The sequence below is a fragment of the Oryzias melastigma genome, linkage group LG10 (assembly GCF_002922805.2).
Source record: "Oryzias melastigma strain HK-1 linkage group LG10, ASM292280v2, whole genome shotgun sequence".
NCBI lineage: Eukaryota > Metazoa > Chordata > Actinopteri > Beloniformes > Adrianichthyidae > Oryzias > Oryzias melastigma.
The window spans coordinates 16,143,316-16,164,920 of record NC_050521.1 but is presented as its reverse complement, the minus strand read 5'-3'; the positions used below and the strand labels follow the sequence as shown (position 1 = coordinate 16,164,920).

Here is a 21,605-nt window from a genome sequence, read left to right as displayed (position 1 = left end):
CACAGTGCAGATCATTTATTGTTATTAAAAAGTAATCTCTTATCCTACAATATTATTCTCAGAATGATAATGTGTAGTACTAGTGTGAAGTTGCTGTCTTTGCATCTCCCGCAGAAGGGGAGGAGACAATTGTACGACAAAGTATTTTATATTTGAAGGAGGTGTAGTAATTTATGATCCATTGTTATCAGTTCAAGCTTTGTTCTCTGAAGGGTCTGGAGGTTGCTGGAGCTTATCCCAACTACCATAGGGCAAACAAAAAGTACACCCCAGACAGCTCATGAACAGAAAAATAATTTACACACCTTCACTAGACCAAAAAGTAATATGTCACTGTAATAGATTACTTGGATAACAAGTTGCCCACAATACTGCAGATGGATTATCAATTACAAACTGATAAAACAAACAATTTTACACAAAGAAATCACAAAGAAATCATAAAAGTAGAGCGTTTATTTCTTTCTACAACTTTGATTGACCAGATTTCATGTTACTTTATAAAGTAATTACAAAAATAGCTTCAATCTTCAATTTACAACCTCAAAACCTCCCCCCACTCACCCCCCAATAAAAATCCAAACACATTCTAACAAAATCAAGCTAACACTGTGCTATAAGATTTTCTAAATATCAAACTATAACTTGTCATGAGCTCACTGAATGAAGCAATACAAAATGGCACTGATAGAATCTGCAAAAGAAATCAAAACACTGTAATGTTGTGTCACAGATAACCATCAGCTCGCACTGAAATAATGCCAACACTTGTTGAACCTCTTAGTCTTGAGATGCAATACCTCATTCAGCAACAACACTTAACGGTTCTTAACAAATGCTTATCTTGGTTTAAAGACTGCAGCTTATGTTAAACATGCAACATCATCATATTTTGAAACTGACTTACAGCATACATGAAATGCATTTTAGAAAAGAATACAACTTTATTGATCCCACATGGGGGAAGTTATCTTCATTATTTTATACACAGAGAATGGACTGCAGGATGCAAGTCATGAAAATACTGAAATTGAAAGCTTGAGTTTCATCCTTGAAATTGAAAATTAATTTCCAGATGCATGAATGCTGTCATTTTAAGTTTGCAAATTTGCTTTAATGAAAACATTTGACATTTCATCCACGTCAAGAAGCAATCAGTTGCACTGATTTGAAAAATGTCAGCTCTTATAAAACACAAAAATATATATTATTATTGCATCGCTGTCTGTTTGAATTTACTGTATGCATCCTCAGTTCCGTTTGTGCATTTAAATGATTAAAAAAGTCAATGACATGTATCTGTCAGCCAAAACATGGCAGATATGTTCAAGATAACTGGTTTATGCAAAAATATGAATGAACACAGTAGAACTGTCACATGCATGTTTGGTACACATGTCATACTTTGGTGAGTTACTCCTATGATAAAAATAATTGCATTTAAAAACACTAGGAAGCAAAATCAAACAAAAGAAGTAACTTTCCTTCAGTTTTGTTGTCTCTGAAAGTATGTTCTGTGATTGTGCGTGTCTTTAAGCACCCATCTGAGTGGTCTGTATTTAAAATGACCACAACAAGACATTCTACCCACGAGAAAAGACTGTAAGGAGCTCAAAGAATCACCCAAACCAAAGTAAAATGACAGATATGTCAGAGGTGTATTGCTTGATTGAAATGAACAGTCTTGCATGCATTTTTGGTTTAAACATCAAACTTCAGCCTGTTAGTCCTTCACTCCCTGGGTAAAACTCATAAGAAAATACATTAAAAAGCAAAAAAAAAACACATTTGTTTAAGCAGCAAATACATCTGTTGCCCGAAAACCCCCAAAAAACTTCCTCTGCAGGTACATTGTAACAATTACACATCTGGTTTCCATGGCAACACAGATTCACACAAATACTGTTCATGGTTCCTTCAAATCTGGCCTTCATGTTTTACTATATGTATTAGAAAATGCACAGGAATGCATAAAAAAACAACAGGAAACAGTACATCAAGATAAAGTGTAAGGCAAATGTGAGCCATGTTAAAGACTTGTTTATACAGAAAATTGGTTTAAAACTTCATTTCGGGATAAAATGCTAAACACAAGTCTTGCTATGATCATGCAGTCATATATTTTACAACAGATTCATACAAGATGTCACGACCTCATGTCCATTATATCCACACAGGTAATTCCTTCCTTATGTGCCAGGGACGTCTGTGAATCCCAAAAACCTGGCTGTGAAGCAACTGCGGAATATCATCTCCGTTTGTAGAAAGGCAGAGTTCGGTTGTCCCCTCCAGGAGAGACTCCATAACGGAGGATGTGAGCATTCGTAATGTGACGCAGAGGCGTGACAAGCCGGCCCCTCGCTTCAGAAAAGCCAATCTACCCTCCAACGCTTTCTGCCTTTCTCCAACAGGCCCCGCCCCCTCTCAGGGCTGGGAGAGACGCTTGCGTTTGAGCTTCTGCCTCGCCATTTCCTCCTTTTGGGAAAACAAAGAGAGAGGACAAGAGAGTGCTGACAACACACACCTCCATCTGGCTAAAAAAAAAAAAAAGTCTATCCGTTCGAACATCCATGTCCTGGTGGATGAGCCAACACACTGCCACACGTCCCATTCACGGTTACACCAAGCCAGTTTGTGTTAGTGAGGCCCTCTTCTACTCCAGCACTGCCATCTGGACCGTCCTTCAAGCTAAGAGTCCCTCTGCCAGCTGGTGGCTGCGTTTACAAAACTGGATCTCAATTAAAAAAAATAAAAATAAAAAAAAATAAAAATAGTCCTTTTTCTCAAATTTCAATATATTATGTAAAAGGATTTGATTAAAAAATGGGGAGTAAGGCTGCTGGTGTAGTATTCAGTTGCAAAATATACCATATCAATATGTACAGATTCCATGCAGCTGGTTAGTCATCACTGCAAAGAAAGAATAGTAAGGTCGGATTAGTGTACAAGTAAATGGCAAGCCTGCACAGACTGTAATGTACTCACAAAGTGCCCCTGTGTTAAAGCAGATCAGGTATTCTCAGTCGAATCATTTTTACAGTTTACTTTTTGGTATTTGAGAGATGTGGAACTCACCTTATGCAAGCAGCCTGGTATTGGTAACCCATCCAGTCCCTGCAGGGGAAAGACTCAACATTTATTCACATTCAGACGTGCTATATGTATACTGTTTACAGGCTTGATTAAAATCTTAAACCCAGTTAAGAAAAAGCAAGAATTTTTATTTATTTCAGCTGGACCTAAACAAGGTTTTGGAGCCATCATGGTCTTTTGTCAGGAAAATACCATGATGCATGTTCTTCTGATTTAAGTCCTTTTTAGGAACATTTGGGGATGGATGGTAAGAGAAGTTTACAAAAATGAACATCAGTTCCAGACAATGCATGGATTTTTTAAGTGATCAACAAGAATAGTGGAGCTAGTCGTAACTGTTTTTTTGGACCCTTTCTTTCCTGTACCGAGGACGTAACACTGCAGAGTTATTTTTGTTCTTTGATCATAAACTTTTGATCAGCTGATTAACAGCATATTTCAGTTAAATTGATGTTTTAATTAAACTCAAAATGTTAGTCTTTTGTTCCCATTTCTTATTTTTTACATCTACTTAAAATGCAAATATGATAAAACATAAAACAAATCTTATAGCAGAAGTGGAATTAATGCAATCTATGAGGCCAATGAAGGAAAAACACAAAAAAACAAGTCAGAATGTTTTACAGGATGATCAAGTGATCAAAGAAAAGTGCAAGCAGGAAGGAAAGGTACTGTACCACAGGACAGGGGGGCTCAGGGCCCGAAGCTGGAAGAGCAGGAGAGTCAGAAGAAGAAACCTCTGTCTTCACAGACAGATCCTCATCACAGTTCTGTCAGGAGGAGTCAACAGATTTAAGAAGGAAACTCAAGGAGAAAGTGAAACAGAAGGTTCTCAAGAATGCAAAACGTCTATGGAAGAAGCTGGAAGTTCAGCAGGTTAAATGTGCAGTGTGACACTGGTAGTGTGGTAGTTACATACCACAGGACATGGCTGGTCCAGACCAGGGGGGCCCTGTTCACCCTTCTGACCCTTCAGACCTCTTCTCCCCGGTGATCCTCTGTCACCCTGACAAATCCAGACAACAGTTTGATGCACAGACTAAAGTATTTATGAAAGTCAACTCAGCTCATCTAAAAGCTTGATGGACAACACTGAAGGCCAGGAAGATGCAGAAACCCAAAAGAAATAAGACAACTTTTGTAATGCAATCTTGATAATTTATCAGCTATTTTGGACAAACCTTCTCTCCTCTTTCTCCTCGATCTCCTTTTTCTCCCATCAGCCCTGGGAAGCCCTAAACAGAGAAGCACAAACAACTTAGAACATTAGAAAAGAGAGAATCTTAAATCCTCAGCAGGACACTTACATCTAGTCCTGGCTCTCCTTGTCGACCCTAAAGACACACATTTGGTTATACACAACATACTTTTCGGATTACTTTTTTTCTTAACATGAAGACGCTCATACTTTCTCTCCTTTCGCTCCTGGAAGACCCACTAATCCCGGTGCCCCTGGTGGGCCCTGGTGGCCGTCATGTCCCTGTAGTAGAGGTAGAGCATCATGTCATTAAAACTAAGAACTAAATGGCAAAAAGAAGCCACAGATGTTCCTTACCGTGAGTCCAGGAGAACCAGAGTCTCCCTTGTCTCCCTTGATTCCCACCCCTGGCTCCCCCTGTATGACGACAACACAGCAAAGCTGAGAACCAAACATCAAGTCAAGCAACCAGCAACTACACACGAACGTGTCCCGCTCACCTTAGGTCCGGGCATCCCATGCAGGCCCTGAAACAGAACATATACGTGAGTCGCTGACTGTCAGATGTACCAAATGGTAAACTGGTGGAAAAACTCACCATGGTTCCTTGTGCCCCTGGAGGGCCGGGCGGGCCAGGAGGACCCGGCTGAGAAATCATCTGAACCTGAAGAAGAAGAGACACCCAGTAAAAATGCAGCTACAAGAAACAACACAACAATCAAAACTGTCCACAAAAAGTGGTTGGAAAGTTTGAATAAGATTATAAGAGTTGATGGTGCCAAAACTGTTAGTGTCTTCATTTTGAGGGGAAGTGATTTCCTGTTACACTGGTGCGATGGGTATGTCACTTGGGTAGATAGCGCTGATTATATGAATCCCAGTTGTAGTGGGTATATCTTTTGTTGAATGAAGATTTTATGCGCCATGTCGCTTTGGCTATAGTCACAAATACAACTGTGCGATAGGGAGGTATCAGCAGACTCTTCAAGGTTCTATCCTGCTTCCTGATTGGCGTGGTCATGAATCTAGACAACGGCAATCAAGCGGAGGTCATGCACGCAGAATGGCCCACTTTTAATACACCTAAAAACCCTAAAACCCTAAATTTGGTTGTATTTTAAGATCTGAAAACACTCAATCTCTTTCTAACTAAAACCTTTTTTTGTCTTCTGTAAAAAATAAAATATTTACAGTATTTAATTTCAGATTTGGAAAAAATAAACCTAAAACTCAAATTTTACAGTTTTTGCAGAGCTGAATCGCCACATTTTTACCTTGCATTGTTTGTCACTATGTTTGAAATGATTTAATATGGACCAGAGAACGTGTATTTCAGACACTAAGTTTGTGTAGTAGCTATTCAAATCTGCACTAAATTTGTGTTTTTACTAACCAGATTGTCGTCCAGCCTGCATTCACCCTTTTCCCCTTTGTGTCCGTCCATACCCTGAACCACAACAAAGAAGACTTGTGTTCAAATGCTTGTGTTTTCGACGCCACAGTCACATGATCTGACTCAGGACTTACAGCGGGTCCAGAGAGACCCATCTCTCCTTTCTCCCCTCTTTCACCAGGAGGTCCTATCTCCCCGCTGTCACCTTTGGGTCCCTAAAGGAGAACAAAAAAAAGTTAATTTTTTAAAATTTTTATTAAAAAATTATACAAAAACTTAGTTTTGTAGACATTTACCTTTTCTCCATCAACTCCTGCTGGTCCAGGTAAGCCAAGCTCACCCTTAAACAAAATAAAAATTAAACAAGCCACATTTTTTAAATGTGCACAAGATAGTTCTGTATACACTAAGAAAAAAACATTCAGATTGCCTCACCTTTTCTCCAGGGGGCCCTGGGGGTCCTGGAGGTCCAGGTGGGCCCTTGAGGAAAAACAAAAAACAAAGACAGCTTACATCTTATGCTATTTTTGATTGACATTAATTCATTCACAATCGTGTGGAAACCGATGATTGTGCCTCTGGAGGAAGTGGAATCGAGCCACTTTAAACACAAGCATAGAAATAGTCGTTTAATCTGCAACTAGCTTTTCGTGCCGACTGATGTTCGGCGAACGTCGACTGACGATGGCATCTCCCTGGTGTTTAAAGGATGAATAATGAGCGCAAAATCAAACAGTCAAGTTTGGCAGTGGGAGCGAAAGCAGCAGTAAGACTCACTGCAACTCAGGAGGAAGTCATTACGTTAGAAAATAAACACGATGAAGCTACAGCAAATTTAATAAGAGGAGTCATTTTCATACAAGGATGTTGAATATTAAAATTACATCTACTTCTATGTGACACAACTGGACACTAATCATCCATAAATTTGAGTTCATCCATCTAAATTACACGTTTGCGTCCCAACTTTAAGCAATTTCAGCTAAAAAAGGCGCTAGATTTATCCTTTACCGTGATATTTTGATGCAGGATGGGACAAAAAAAGGAGAAAGCAAACATTCGTGCGACTGATTGTAATGATGGATGATGAGCAGCTCTGCACATGCACGCCATATTTACCCACCCCATTTCGACTGCTATGTTCAGCAGCCTTCCTAAATCATGCTCCTTAATCCCCATGTACACAATCCTAACACTTGCTCCGCGCTCCTCCTTAACCATCTTGAAGCAATAAAGCCCCACTGCCCCCAAAAGGTGTTCGGCTCCTTCTCCATGCTGAACCTCTCGTTTGATCTCCATGAAAGCCATGAAAACCAATGATGTTTACAAGCAGCTGTTATCATTGAGGAATGGGGGATAAGTATCAAAATAAATGACGGTAATAAAAAAGGTGCTTCTTTTTTCTTTTTGCAACAAATTCATCATTACTCAGCCTCTCAGGGCAGCAGATCAACACCCGTGTTGGGTGGCCGAGGAGTAAATACATGCGTGTAGACCTGGTGTGACTCCTCTGACTGGTTCTCACCAGCTACAGGCTTCCGATAAGATCTCAGGTTCATGCCTCCCCGGCCCTCCGTTGTAACCATCTCAGGCTGTTGGCTACAACTTTAGCAGGGCCGGGACGGTGTCAGATCAGCGCGAAGGGACCGGGGTTCACACACGCTTTAAATCAACAAACTCAAACACAGATAACCATCTTTCAAAGATCCCAGCGCAGCCTTGGATCCTGATCAAACACATAAACACAGGTATGCGGCTGCAGCGAGGGAGGGGAAATTCCCCGGTACCCAACACCGCAAATGTGCATCACAACACATGCATCAAAACCAGGTTGGTTTTCCTGCACAATCAAACACGTCTCTTTGTGATTTATGAAATGTGTCGAGCAGTCCAGCTGCTCTGCATTTACTGAGGCCGTGTGTTGCATCTCATGCGGACAGACTCAGGCGCTCAGTTATGCTCTTTAGGTGTAGCCCCTGGAGTGACATCTGATATGTCTGAAGGTGGAGGATCCTGACAAACAATGTCTGAAGATGGTCGAATGTGCACACAACTCTACACGATGTTAGTTGATGAGCACACCAATAAAAACCGTGCAACAGATTACCGAAACACTGATGGATTTGATGGCCTGTCGAGAAGAAATGTCAGCGAATTTCAATTTTAGTGATGGAGCAAAGAAAGAAGAGAAAAACACATGGAGCCCTGATATTCATTGTGAAAGATAGTGAAAATGTCACGTTTAGAACGGTGACCTGCTCCACATTACTCACCTGAAAGGCATCTAAAAGTTTCCCATTAAAGTCGACGATGTCCGAGGATCCAGGGGCGCCTTTTTCTCCGGGATAACCCTGCAGAAGAAATATGATCATAAATCAAACATGTTTCATTAAAGAAATGCAAATATAAATAGTAAACATACCATGGGTCCCTGCAGTCCTTGTTCTCCTTTGTCACCCTGCATGCAAAGAAAATGTTGATTTTGACACCTCATATGCAGTAAATAACGACAAAAGGGAGACAATTTAAATTGGAGCTTAAAAACACAGTTGAGTGCAGTTTAAATAAGAAAAAAATCTACCTAAATTTTTCAAGGTTGAACAGCCATTCGGTTTGAGTTTACTTTATTGCATCGAATTTCATGGCCAAAAAAGGAATGAATGTCTTTGATCAAAACCGTGAGATGCATCAAAAAGCAACTCTTTGATGGACAGAAAGTCAAAAAATGCAGAATTAATTTTCTGTAGAACTCCTAGTAAATTGTATAAGTCCTTCAGGCCTTAAATGATTGTTGAAGTGACAGTTGGTCGACTTTGAAGCTGTAAAGTTACAACCGCCGAAACTTCAAAAACAAGTTCAAAAACTAAAACAACCTTAAATGTTTCCCGCCTTTTTTGGGTGGATATAAGAAATTGAATGAGAGGATTTTAACCTTATTTTAAAACCCTAAACAGAGTTTATTTAAAGAAAATTCCTGAACATTGAGTTTATTGGTTAAAGCCTTTGGATAGAGCACAACAACAACAAAAATCCCGAGTTAGCAAAAACAGCTAGCATGTAGCTGAAATATTAGCTAAACTCCAAAATAGCCTAAAAAAACACATGTTACGTATGGCCAACAGGGATTTATATTAGTTTTTTTTCCTTTTTACACATGTAAATACATATGAATACCATCAGGCTTTTGTGAAACTAGATTTTTAGTTTGAAAAAAACATCTGCAGAGAAAAATTTAGTGTTTTTTGGTACTAGAATACCTCAGTATTAAAGCATTAATGCTACTCTCTGAGTGGAGATACTTTGAGTTTTTAGCATCAGAAAGCTTGAACCAGTTGTGCAGACGGAACTGAAGGGCTCCAACAATTTCTCAGAAATAAAACATTTGTTCAGGCTCTAAAAAAAAGAAAACCCAGAGGCTTCACATCAGAGGTTAAACATTCACTTGTCATGTGTCCAAATACTTTTTCAGCTGATTCTTGATTACTGATCTTTGAGGAGTGAAGCCTAACAACTGGAAGCCTTCACTGAAAGGCTGCAGACCGTCACGGCGAAAGGTTCAGATGTTTCGTAATAGTTGAAAGATTTTGATTAGACGTTTCTTGTGTTCCAAGAATGATTTGGTGGATGAAAAACAAAACATTTAAACAGACAGAAACTGGAATCTGATTTCCGCTTGGAGTTTATTTTACCTTCATTCCAGCATGTCCATCCATGCCTCTTTCTCCTTTTTCACCTGCTTCACCCTGTCCCAACAGATTAGAGTTAGATTGGATTATTTTATTGAAAAGGGACAATACAATATCCATAAAACACATGATAAACACGTTTACAAAAAGTCAGAATTAGCTAAAAGGTCATTTTTGTCTCATTTAGTGCAAGGATCAAGAAATAATACAATTATTATTCAAATCTTTTTGCTCCAAACTATTAAGAACAGAAAAACTTAATTCAAGACAAAGAAAAAACCATCAAATTACTTGATTTTTTTCTTAAAAATCTTTCACATTTGTGAAGTTAACACAGACCAAGACTCGTTCATTTCCAAAAATTGGACGCTTAATGCCTAACTCACTCTGGCAACATTCAAGAAAGTGGTTATAGTTTACAAGAGATTTACAAACATTTTTAGATTTTTAAATATAGATTTATGCTTTAAGAATAGATGCTAATTTTAAACTTTTTGTCATAATTTATTAGGATTGGCCAACTCGATCTCAGATGGTATTCTTGTTGTGTCCATATTTTGATCTAAAATCAGTCATTTCCACTTATTACACCAGTTTTTTCACTGTAATCAAAATAAACTAAAACTCAGTTAATAAAACTAAAAAAAATACAAATAATTTGCTGAGAACTAGCAAAACATTCATTTTGAAGCAATAATATACATATTTTTTTATGAATGTTGAGTGTAACTCCTTGTTTCAAGATTTTTAAATCTTATAATGAGATTTCTTGTTAAGTAAAAACAACTTGCTGCATAAAAAGATAATTTTACATTTTTCTGTGATTATCTTTTTAAGATTCTTTTCCTATTTTTTGGCTACATATTTTTGCAGAATAAAGCTCAACGGTACCTTTGGGCCTGATGGACCCGGTGAACCTGGAAAACCCGGATCACCATCTTGTCCCTGAAAAACATTCAAGAAATGTCAAACATGCCAGGAGCACCAAACACAAACATTCTGAGGAGTTTGATCATCTTTACCGGCTCCCCAGACGGTCCCTGTAGCCCCTTGTAAAGAGGACATACAAATTTATTGTTGCAAATATTCAGAAAAATAGGTTCTAAAAAAGATTTGGGAATGTGGAGGACTCACATCAGCACCATCTCGACCTGGAAATCCCTGTGAAAACAAGAGATGCACTTCAGAGAAATCAATACAAACTTTGGCCACTAGGTGTCAGTATACAATAAGGGTTTGTTAAATTCTGATTATGAAGCTTTTTCTAAGCTAAAGGGGAAAAAGACAAATTTATAGAACAAATGCATACACTTTCCCTTTTTAATAAACAGAAAACCAAAACTAGGGGCTTAAACAATCTGGCAAAAACCGGGATGAGCTCACAAGATTTTAGTTTTAATTTGAATCTCATGTTTTACAATAAAACACAGAAGCTTGGGTTTATAAATGTATAAATGGAGTGGGCTCATAGGCCCTCAGCTGCCGTCTTTAACCTCTTTTCTCACCCTTTAACCCCCTCCTTATTGTTTATCCTTTATTGACAGGAGCCGAGGATAAAATATTATCCTTACAAATAACTTTTGACACGTCTTTCATCTTGACTGAAGAGTAGTTTGGATATCTGATAGATTTATAATTATAAATCCCTTCAAGATGAGCCGAGAGTTGAGATGTTAAATCAGTGCCGATTCCTCCTCGAATAAATCAGCATCGCACTTTAATCCAGCGATACGACAGAGGCTGTCAGTCGTCCACTTCTGTGTGCATCACAGATAAAAACGTCAGGCGTGAGAGGACGCCCTCGCCTGCACGCTCTCTGCAGCTCAGCCTTCCCACACATCTGTCCACAACATGGGGCCGCTCTCTGAGCCGCTTTGTTTTGCTGTTTTTGGTTTTTGCATTGCCTTTAATCAACTTGAAGAGTACATTTACAGTCAGGTTACAAGATGGAACACTTTTCTTCCCCCCCTCCGTCTGTTTTATGTCACTTTCTGTGCTCTCTGGCTCTCCTTCTTGTTGCCTCAGCATAAGTTCTCACGTCAAAACCAACATTCGTTACTCCAGTCCCCCGCTGTCCAGGACCAGAGGAGGGTAAAAGAGCAATTTTTCCTTCCTGCAGATAAACAACATTTCAAGTTTGGTCCCCCCCCCCCCTCCAGTCAGCCTCTGCCAGTGCAAACCACACTCTGGGAGGCAGAAAGTTAATCCTCAGCAGCATAAACCGCCCGCAGGCGAGGAGCGCACCATTGTTTGGTGAGGCCGGCAAACTGCCCATGAACTCATCCCAGAGCCATATCTGTTTCAGCAAGCATGGTAAGGCAGTTGTGGTGGGAGGCTGGGAGAACTGGGGTGTTTAGGAGAACCTTGTGGCCGCTGATTTACACAAAACAGATGAGGACTGGAGCAGAAAAGCTATTTTGGGAGGTTTTTTTTAAGGTAAAGCCACAGCTCACAGACAAACCAAAAAGAATGAGACCAGCTAATACGTGTGTCCATGTTCACTCATGGGAGGCTCAGTCTGTGGGGCGACCCTACGGGGGGCTGATAATAGCAGCGTTGGGGGGGTCCGCTCAGCGTTCCCACAGAATACCGGCGATGCTCTTACCGGCTCTCCGGCGGGACCTCGAGGCCCATCTTTACCAGTGTTCCCAGGGGGGCCACGGGGGCCGGGGGGCCCAGGAGGACCGGGAGGACCGGCAGGTCCAGCTTGGCCCTGATCGCCCTGGAGAGTGAAAGAGAAAAGCATAAAACTACAATCAAGTTTGATAACCTTTGTTCATTTATTGGAAGTAAACAAATTAAAAGTTGTTTTGTGTGAGAAAGTAAAATAATACTGTTGAAACCTGTGTTGATGAGCGTGTTTGCCAAGTTGGTGGCCTTAAATAAAGTAGAAAATGTGTTTTTCTTCTTATTCATGCTGGATTTTATTTTTTTAAAAAGAGAATATTTGTAAAGTGAGGTGTTTAGACACTTCACATATTGATGCTTTGAAATGAAAGATCTACATATTTTCTTAATTGAATTAAAACTTTTACCAGTAAGTCAGAATTGTGCTACTCTTTCAGCCAATTTATAGCTTACAACTCTTCTTAAAAAAGTCCATAATGCTTTGAAATAAACTGAAAACTATTTGGCCAAAAAATACATTTTGATTTTAAAAAAGGTTTTTAAGAAATGTAAAGTTTTGAGGAGACGTGGGCATCTCAGCAAACAGGTTCATTCTTCAATTTAATGTCAGAAATCCTAAATTATCTCATTTTTGTCTTAACATTATGGATACAAAGTTTTCAAGAAAAGGCATATAATTAGAACAAATGTAAAAATTACAACTTGTTCCACTTTTCTCTGTAATCCATTATCTTACGTCATTGAAAAAGTTAAGAGACAATGTTTCAAGACAAACATTTAGAGGAAAAAATGTGAGTTCTGTACCCTTTTCACACTGATTTTGAGGCCATAATGTCCATTATCATGGATTCAGGTGAAAATTGTTTATTTATGAGCCAACCAACCAAGCAAACCAGTCATTTGTTGACATAATTCTACTATAAAATAACTTTCAATATATAACAATTAACCTCCGTTTGTGCATAAAAACATGCAGTTTATTCACGTCAAACAAGCAGCACTTTCTACAATCCTGCTAGGAAACAGGAACATTCATGCTCAACAATACAAACTGAGAGTAAATGTGACAAAATCTTCATTTATTGCATGAACATTACATTTTTGTAACAAAAAAGGGTTGAGTTAAATCTTTAAAGTATTTTTTGTTACACATTATTTGTAATGAGAGGCTGCTGTCAATAAAGTTATTTTATCGGCATCCTCTCTACACTCGGCCTGATGAAGCAATTATTACAGACAAGATTTAAATCATGTGTTTTCTCTCATATTTTTCTCCAATTCTAAGAAACAAAACGTGAATTGAACATCTGGGATGAAATACTAAGTCCCCCAGCGTATATAAACTTATTACAAATGTTAGATTCATGCTCATTACACAAAAAACATTTTAATGCAACAGGATCAGTAGATGAAATGATGCTGATTAGAGGAAGAAAAGAGGAATAAAAAAGAGTTAGTGTTAGAAAGAAGCTCCTTCATTTGAAGTCTACCTTCAGAATGCGTTTCTGAAAGCTGCTGGACTGCTCTCCAGACAGGAAGCTGTGATCGTATCGAGGATAGACCATCTGAGATGGAAGGAGGACACAAAGAAAGGAGAAATAGAGAGGAGGCAGAATGAGAAAGAGAGCTGAAGGGTCCCTTAAGGTCCAAAAGTGGAAGTCTGAAAGTGAAAGGAGAGAAGAAGAGAGCGGCCTTTCTCTTCTTCCTGCAGGGACAGGTTAGCAGCGGCCCGACTGACGGCGCGGGCCGCTAAGAGGACTCGGTTCTCTGGCGGGGACAAACCTTGACAGTGAGAATCTGATTACTGTGCAGACCTGCATGAGTGCTGTAGTTAGGAGGGCCCTAAAGGGAGCGAGTGACAAACGGAGAATGAGCATAAAAGCAACACGATTGAAAAAAAAAAGAAAAAGAAAACGTTTGTTTTTTTACACTGCTCATTTACATTAATAAAAGAAAAGAACCAGCAGGGAATAAAAAACATCATTGTGTTCACAGTGGACGAGCAGGGAGGGGCTTCTTCTTTTTTTTCTTTTAACTATTGGAGTTGGAAGAGGCTTACTGGAAAATGTGGTACAAATTTTGCAAATTTTGCTCCAGGTTTTTCATTCACAGCTCTAAACCACATATGAAAGACTTAGTGTTAGTACGAAAAGCACAATTATTGATTTCTACTTCATGATAAATTTTCAAATGGTTCCGTGAATTTAAAAGGTTTCTGCATGTCACTACCAAATCCGAGTCCCTGATTGGTCAAAGTTATACCAGGTTTAACTTTGAACACGTTCAATGGCTGCACGTTTTGTATATAGAGTTAAATTAACCTCTTTAAGACGTAAACAGATATAAAAACAAGAGTTATAAAAGCAAAATCCCCAAACACGTAATTACATAGACTTTTCAATGAAAGTGAACGCTTTAATGCACATTTATGAGGGCGGTGTGAACGTAGCTCGAGTGTGCGCTTCATTTAATCCCCTTACTGACTATCCCAAAGCAAACAGAAGCGGCTTGGCCCTCTCAGTCAGTGTTTGTCTATCAGCCTCAAAGGAGCAGAAACGTCTGCCACCGCAAAGCACAGTGTTGAATCTCTGGTTTAGGTTCCAGTTGGAAGGGATGGTAGGATGGAGAAGGAGGACGGGGGACAAAAGAGCTCCTCATCTGACAGACATTTCTGCTAACCAAACCTCTCCTGGTGGCTGTAACCATTCCCACTTTACCACATTTGCATTTCTGCCACTTTAATAATGCCATATGTTTAACGACAGCTTTATTTTTAAGGATGCTTCAACAGCGGACTTTGTTCAAATGAGTAAAAATATAGAAAATTTTCCCACTTTCAGGTAGTTTAGTTTGCTTCTAAACTTCTGGAAAAATTGAGTAAAATCTGTTTATTTGGGAGAGTTTTTACCCAAAACGTGCATTAACCCGTAAAAATCCAACATAGAAGAAATGATCTAAATATCATATATTGAGGAATGGCTTCACTTTCTCACAACCCAAAGTTTAAAGATGAGACCACGTCAATCTTCATAAAAAAAAAAAAAATACACGTCTGGGTTTTTTTCCTTACTTTTTCCTTACTTTTGAAAATGTTATTTGGTGTACTGAGTGTTCACACTGCTGCCAAACTGCACAAGGGTTCGCTTGCAAGTAAGCCCAGACCGTAGATTAGCATTTTGTTTGCACAAATTAGTATTTTATTGGCATTTTGTGTGCACAAATTAGTATTTTATTACCGTTTTATGTGCACAAATCAGTATTTTATTGGCATTTTGTGTGCACAAATTAGTATTTTATTGGCATTTTGTTTGCACAAATTAGTATTTTATTACCGTTTTATGTGCACAAATCAGTATTTTATTGGCATTTTGTTTGCACAAATTAGTATTTTATTGGCATTTTGTGCACAAATTAGCATTTTATTGGCATTTTGTGTGCACAAATTAGTATTTTATTACCGTTTTATGTGCACACATTAGTATTTTATCAGCATTTTGTGCAAAAATTAGCATTTTATTAGCATTTTGTGTGGACAAATTAGTATTTCATTAGCATTTTGTATGCGAAAATCAGTATTTTGTTTGCATTTTATGTTCACAAATTAGTATTTCATTAGCATTTTATGTGCACAAATTAGTACCTAGTCTGCATTTTGTGCAAAAATTAGCATTTTATTAGCATTTTTTGTGGACAAATTAGTATTTCATTAGCATTTTGTGTGCAAAAATCAGTATTTTATTTGCATTTTTGTTCACAAATTAGCATTTTATTACCATTTTGTATGCACAAATGACTATTTTCTCCATGTGAACTAGTATTTTATGACAACAAATTAGTATTTTGTATATTCTGTTTAAAAAATTAGCAAAAAAATTGTAGACATTTACTAATTGTGGTATAGTTTGTAGTTGGAACACCTGCATAAAGGAAGCAGATGATGGCAGAAAATGAACTCTGGTGTGAAACAACGACCTAAAGTAAACACATAAAAATTCATATAAAAGAAAAGCAGCGATGAAGGATCAAAGTTGGAGTTTAGCAAAGTTTCTAGGTGGGAATCATTGACTGTAAATGAGACTGGACCGAGTGAGTGTGATGTCATCCATAGAAAATGACCAGCTCTAATGAAGTGAAGTCAATTCAGTCACTATTTTTTTGCGACATGGACTCTGCCATGTTGAAGCCAGGCTTCTTCCAGAGATCTAAGAAACATTAGCAGTGTCTTTATTTATTTATTTATTTATTATCTTGGTTGCTGCGGTGATCAAATGAGATTTAGAACTGTGAGTGTTCTTCCTGTGTCTTCATAATTTCATGGATCTTCTTGTCCAGAGAGTGACCCTCCTGACTGCAGATGACAGTGGAACCACGTCAGAGCAAAAGTCCAACATCTCTCAGGATTTTGTCCAAAACCCTGGAAAATGGAGTTTATGACCAACTCCAGACATGCTTTGTTTTCGGTGAAAAAATTCCGACCTGGTTGTAAATCACAAAGCACTTTTAACAATTTTTAACGGGCTGCTTTTAACTGCAGAATCTGGTAGGCTTTAGTGCTTTCCGGGTTTGTCAGCTGCCTTTGATACCGTGAATCCCTCGTTTCTCCGGTCATGATTGGACTCATGTGTAGGCACGGAGGGCACAGCCCTAAAATGGTTTCATTTCTGTTTATTAGATTGTCCAGTTGTGTCAGTATTCCCTCAGCTCCACCAAAAAATGTGTTATAGAGGTCCCCAGGGCCCTGTTTAGGTACTGTTCTATTTCGTACTGTAAATGCTGCCTTTAGAGTCCGCCATAGAATGTTAGTGCTCACTCTTTTGCAGTTTTTTCTGCCTTTGAAGACCAACAGGCATGCTTTTGATGAACTGTTGCAAGAATGAGTAAAACATGTTTATGATTTTATGAGTTACTTTAAATCATCAACAATGTGTTTTTGGATAACACATAATCCCTTTTGTGACCACGGGGTTGATGGAGTCAAACCCGGCTCCTGTTGGTTGAAGGTGTACACCATGTACATTAAATTCAAATTTAAATTTAAATCTTAATTTATTTTAGCAGGGTTCCTTCAAAAATTTTAATTTTAATAATGGCTTTTTCTGGCAACAATTTTGCCACATTTTTTAATTTGTGTTTCTTTACGAAACATGATATAAAAATTGTATAATTATATTGCCATCCATATTTACATTTTATTTGCATTTTGTGCAAACAAATTAGGACTAGTTTGTGTGCACAAGTGAAACTTTGACGCAGTTTCACTGAGGAGGATCTATCTATCTCACTTCTGGGTAAGCAGGGTTCTTGCATCACTCACTCTGCAAGCCACTCATCAAATAAGTCCTCACTCTAAAGCAATAACTAATGTTCTTAGCCAATCACAATCAATTTCTGCTTTTAAATTTAGGGATGTTTTCTCTCTACATTCCAGATGGTTTGCTGGGCTTCCTCCAACTCTTTCTTCACCTGGGCCAAAAGTAATAAGTGGACACGCTCTCAACCACCATCAGTGTCTACATTTTACAAGCATTTTGTGTACACTAACAAGTATTTTAGCATTAACAGTTCCTACTAGTAATTTGTGACCACAAAATTCAAAATTTTGCCTGGATATCCTAACTGACCATAAAATACTAATTTGTTGTCATAAAACACTAGTTCACATGCAGTAAATGTTAAGTTGTGCCCACAAAATACTACCTGGAATGTACAAAATGCTAATTTGTGCACACAAAATGCTAATTTAAATGCACTAAATACTAATTTGTGCACACAAAATGCTAATTTAAATGCAATATATACTAATTTGTGCACACAAAATGCTAATTTAAATGCAATATATACTAATTTGTGCACACAAAATGCTAATTCGTGCACACAAAATGCTAATTTGAGCACAAAAAAATGCCACTTTGTACACAAAATGCTAATAAATGCTAATTTATGCACATTAAATAGTAAGTTGTTCCCACAAAATACTAGTGTGCACAAAATGAAAATTTGAGCACACAAAATGCTAAAAAAAGCTAATTTGTGCACATGAAATAGCAAGTTGTGCTCAAAAAATACTAATTTGTGTGCACAAAATGCTAATAAAATGCTAATTTGCAGCCACAAAATATTAATCTGAGGGAAATACTTTGTTTTTTTCCTTCTTTTTTTAATGTCATGTCCAGGGCTCCGTAGATTTTAATTTTTGTATTGACTTGAATTGTGCGGTTTCCTTTATTTAAAGGATCTTAGACCTTGTTTGAGCAATTTGGTTTGATTTTTAAACACATCAAAATTCCTCTATATCCCTCACAAACCCAAAAGGACACATTTTGATTTATTTTTCAGAACCACTCCTCTGTTAGATTAAATCCATCTCACAATCTTGGTAAAAAAAATATCAAGGTGCAATTTTTTACATTCCCATTCAGTCCTATTCTCTGTCTTTCCTAAGAAAACTTTGACACATGGGCAGGCAAAGCGGGAACTCAACGTGCAAACGTCCAATCAGAGGTTGACCGCTCCACCTCTGCGCTACAGCCAATCAGGTTCAGTTTGACAAATATACGATTTTAAAGATGTTAACAGCTGGAGCTTTGGATGTAAGGAAACCTCTTTCCCTGTTTTCCAAACACGTCCTGTTATTGAACCCAGGATAATTCCTGCAATACATCAACAGAACGTTTGACTGAGACTTAAACGTCTTTCCCTTTTCACAAGCATCTTTTTCTTTGCCTCTAAAGTTCAGATGTGAGTGGAAGAAAAGCGCAAAGTGACGGCAGAGCTCACGCTGCAACAGCTCATGCAGCGCCTCACTGAACCGGACTTTATCAGCTCAGAAACGCTTTGATTCACAGAGCCACGGATTTTACTACGCTGACCTTAGAAAATCCACACGCAGGCCTCGGTGGCAGCTGCAGTAGCTTTAAGGGGCTGCGGGGTTTGTTTTGAATCAAACGTGTGTTTCTAAGCGATATTCCGAGGCTTCTGGGAGCTGCTGGCTCCTCCAAGGACATCAAAGCTGCAGAAGCCTCAGCCAAGGGAAATATTTGGAAGAACCATGCGAAGCAGAATGCCAGAAAAGATTTCGTTCTTGCTCAAGCCGTTGCCCTCAAAATTAAAAAGGATAGGCTGGAAAATCAGAGGGCTGATGCCTTGATTGGAATCAGGAATCTCTGCATCGTTTTTGAACCACATCATAAACACGGTCGCACTCGCCAGTCATGTTAAATTTACACTCCATTTGGGCTTAGCTATTAAACAATAGCCCCACAGTTCCCCCTTTTTGGCAGCACCGTCGGCTGTCAGAGGGCGCACAAACACGTCTAATGGTTAACCATGAGTGGAGAATTTTATAATGCGTCATTCGTATGTTTTATAAATATTTAATGTGCAAGCATTTTGACATTTAGGAGACCTGCGATAAGAGTTTGAAACTCTCTCTCTGTGAGGGATTTATGTAGGGTAATTATGTGGCGTGCAAATAAAAGAGGAGAACTTATTATTTAAAAATGAGTATTTATTTTTTTATAGAGTGATCTGCAGAATACATTAACTAACTATGGGTGCAGCAAAGTTCCTAATTTTCAACCCTGCTGGCCTTGTTCAAAGAAGGAATTTGGATGGTAAAACTTGGATTCATGAGCTTGTATAAAAGCAATTTATGATGTTTGAATTTGTTGCCTGCAACATCATTGGGCAGAGCATGTCCTGATTCATGCTCTATGCTGTTGTTATCTGTTTTTAGTTTACAGTAGTCCCTTAATTACATGAATCAAGTAGTGTCTGAAAAGCTCAAAACTCTCAGACTGTTTTCAGACTCTACAAAAAAAAAACATGCGGTCATTGAACGCGTCTTGAAAGCTACACCAGGTTAGCTGCAATGTGAACGTACAGACCAGGGACGGCAAACGTTCTGACTCAAGGGTCAGACCAGGAGCAGGTTTGTGGTATGTTTTGGTAATTCTCCTCGTAAAAGAAGATCTGGACAAAAAAGGCTTTAATCTTGATTGCAAATGACTTTAAAAAAGAATGTTTTGGAGCTTTTATTTCAAAACTGTGTTTTTTGTCCTCATTTTAGTGCTATTTTCACCAATGAGTTGATGTCCTTCAGGGAAAAACTCAAAATGTTGCGTTAATTTTGTGTTGGGATAATCGGAAAAATGAATGTCCGACATGAAAATCACACATAAATATCGGAAAACAAACAAATCTTCAAACATTACAAACTTTCTACGCCTGAACAAAGATGAATTTATTTGTAGTGCGCCACCTGTGGAGAGACACCTGAACTACAAGGAAACTAAAACATTAATAAGATTAATAAAAATAATTTTTTCCAGTTTGACGGGCTAGATTAAGTAGTTTAACAGGCCACATATGGACCCCGGGCCGTAGTTTGCCCACCCCTGGTACAGACTGAAGCTACAGTCATACCGCCGTCTGGGAAAGCTCTAGAGTCTACATATGCACAAACGTGCATGATTAGATATGCTAGTTTGTACAAACACTTTGGGTTCTACGCACAAAACACGTGGCCAAAGTTATACCAATGTGTTTAAGCAACTCAATGAAAAGTCTAGGTAAACACATGTTTCAAAACTCAGTTAACTCAGGTTGAATTTTGACCAATCAGGGACTCCGATTGGGTAGTGTGGATGGCATCCCTTTTTATTAACGAAACTGTTTGAAAACGGATCATGGAGGAGAATTAATAATTGTGGTTTGTGTCCTCTCTGAATTATTTGGCACCAAGTAGAGCTGTGAAAAAGAAAAAGCCTGGAGCAAGGTTTGAGATATTTGCACCACTTTAACATTTCACAACAAGCTTTTCACATTGTCCAGTGTAAACATAATGGACTAAATGTGTGTTCAATAATGCACGTTCTTGAACGTGTCACATGCCCAGTATGAACGCTCCGTCACCCTGCATGTATCATTTAACTGTGTAGAAAAAAAAAACATTTTACTGCTAACTATTTTTGCTGTTCACACGACATCATCTTTATCTGAGTGATGTTTTAATCGAATAACAAATCAATGTAACCCTGCTGTGCATGGAGACATTCCTCAATTACTCTCAGGAATAACTGCAGTAGTGAATGTGTGGGCTCAGTGTGTGCTGTCTGAGTATGCAGATGTTTCTGTGACTCTACAGCCCACCCTCATTCTGCACTAACTGCTTCATGGGAAATTTTAAAATCTGTGGTTTTGAGCAATAAAAGTTTGTGTTTAGTCTCCACGAGTGTTTCTCTCAACAACTGTGTCTTAAATAGTTTGGTGAACTACTAATTTGTGCACTTCCCATCAAAATTCAGAATAAGACAAATAAAAAATTCTCATTCAATCTATTTGAAATTGGAACATCTAGTTGAGCATGCTTTTCAAAATTACAATTCTCAAACTTTTTATTTCAGCATAGAAAAATAAAATCCCATAAAACATATATAGGCCTTTAAATTTATTTTTAAACACAAAAAATCACTAGTACAGAGAGATAAATTTTAAAGCAAAGTTCTCCTTTTCTAAAGATGGCTATATATATATATATATATATATATATATATATATATATATATATATATGTTTAATGACTTTTTCATTCAATCATTAGACACTC

General features: G+C 38.2%; 1 protein-coding gene across 10 annotated transcripts in view; it reads right to left on the bottom strand.

Annotated features, from left to right (window-relative positions):
• Nucleotides 1-438: 438 nt before the first annotated feature.
• Nucleotides 439-21,605, bottom strand: part of si:dkeyp-44a8.4 (collagen alpha-1(XXIII) chain) — a 145,062-nt gene continuing 123,895 nt past the window's right edge. For 2 of the 10 annotated variants that reach the window (XM_024282910.2, XM_036214049.1), the window contains 24 exons: nt 13,781-13,840; nt 11,976-12,092; nt 10,505-10,531; nt 10,393-10,419; nt 10,262-10,315; nt 9,374-9,427; nt 8,107-8,142; nt 7,958-8,035; nt 7,792-7,815; nt 6,120-6,164; nt 5,981-6,025; nt 5,819-5,899; nt 5,685-5,738; nt 4,890-4,955; nt 4,792-4,818; nt 4,649-4,708; nt 4,502-4,573; nt 4,401-4,427; nt 4,275-4,328; nt 4,013-4,099; nt 3,771-3,863; nt 3,076-3,114; nt 2,986-2,994; nt 439-2,475 (listed from right to left, as the gene is read on the bottom strand). In XM_024282910.2, the coding sequence (XP_024138678.1) occupies nt 2,425-2,475; nt 2,986-2,994; nt 3,076-3,114; nt 3,771-3,863; nt 4,013-4,099; nt 4,275-4,328; nt 4,401-4,427; nt 4,502-4,573; nt 4,649-4,708; nt 4,792-4,818; nt 4,890-4,955; nt 5,685-5,738; nt 5,819-5,899; nt 5,981-6,025; nt 6,120-6,164; nt 7,792-7,815; nt 7,958-8,035; nt 8,107-8,142; nt 9,374-9,427; nt 10,262-10,315; nt 10,393-10,419; nt 10,505-10,531; nt 11,976-12,092; nt 13,781-13,840 (1,287 nt within the window). In that variant the 3' untranslated portion in view covers nt 439-2,424. Of the gene's footprint in view, nt 2,911-2,985; nt 2,995-3,075; nt 3,115-3,770; nt 3,864-4,012; nt 4,100-4,274; nt 4,329-4,400; nt 4,428-4,501; nt 4,574-4,648; nt 4,709-4,791; nt 4,819-4,889; nt 4,956-5,684; nt 5,739-5,818; nt 5,900-5,980; nt 6,026-6,119; nt 6,165-7,791; nt 7,816-7,957; nt 8,036-8,106; nt 8,143-9,373; nt 9,428-10,261; nt 10,316-10,392; nt 10,420-10,504; nt 10,532-11,975; nt 12,093-13,488; nt 13,564-13,780; nt 13,841-21,605 lie in introns of all 10 variants that reach the window. The other 8 variants (XM_024282907.2, XM_024282912.2, XM_024282913.2 and 5 more) reach the window with 7 other exon arrangements.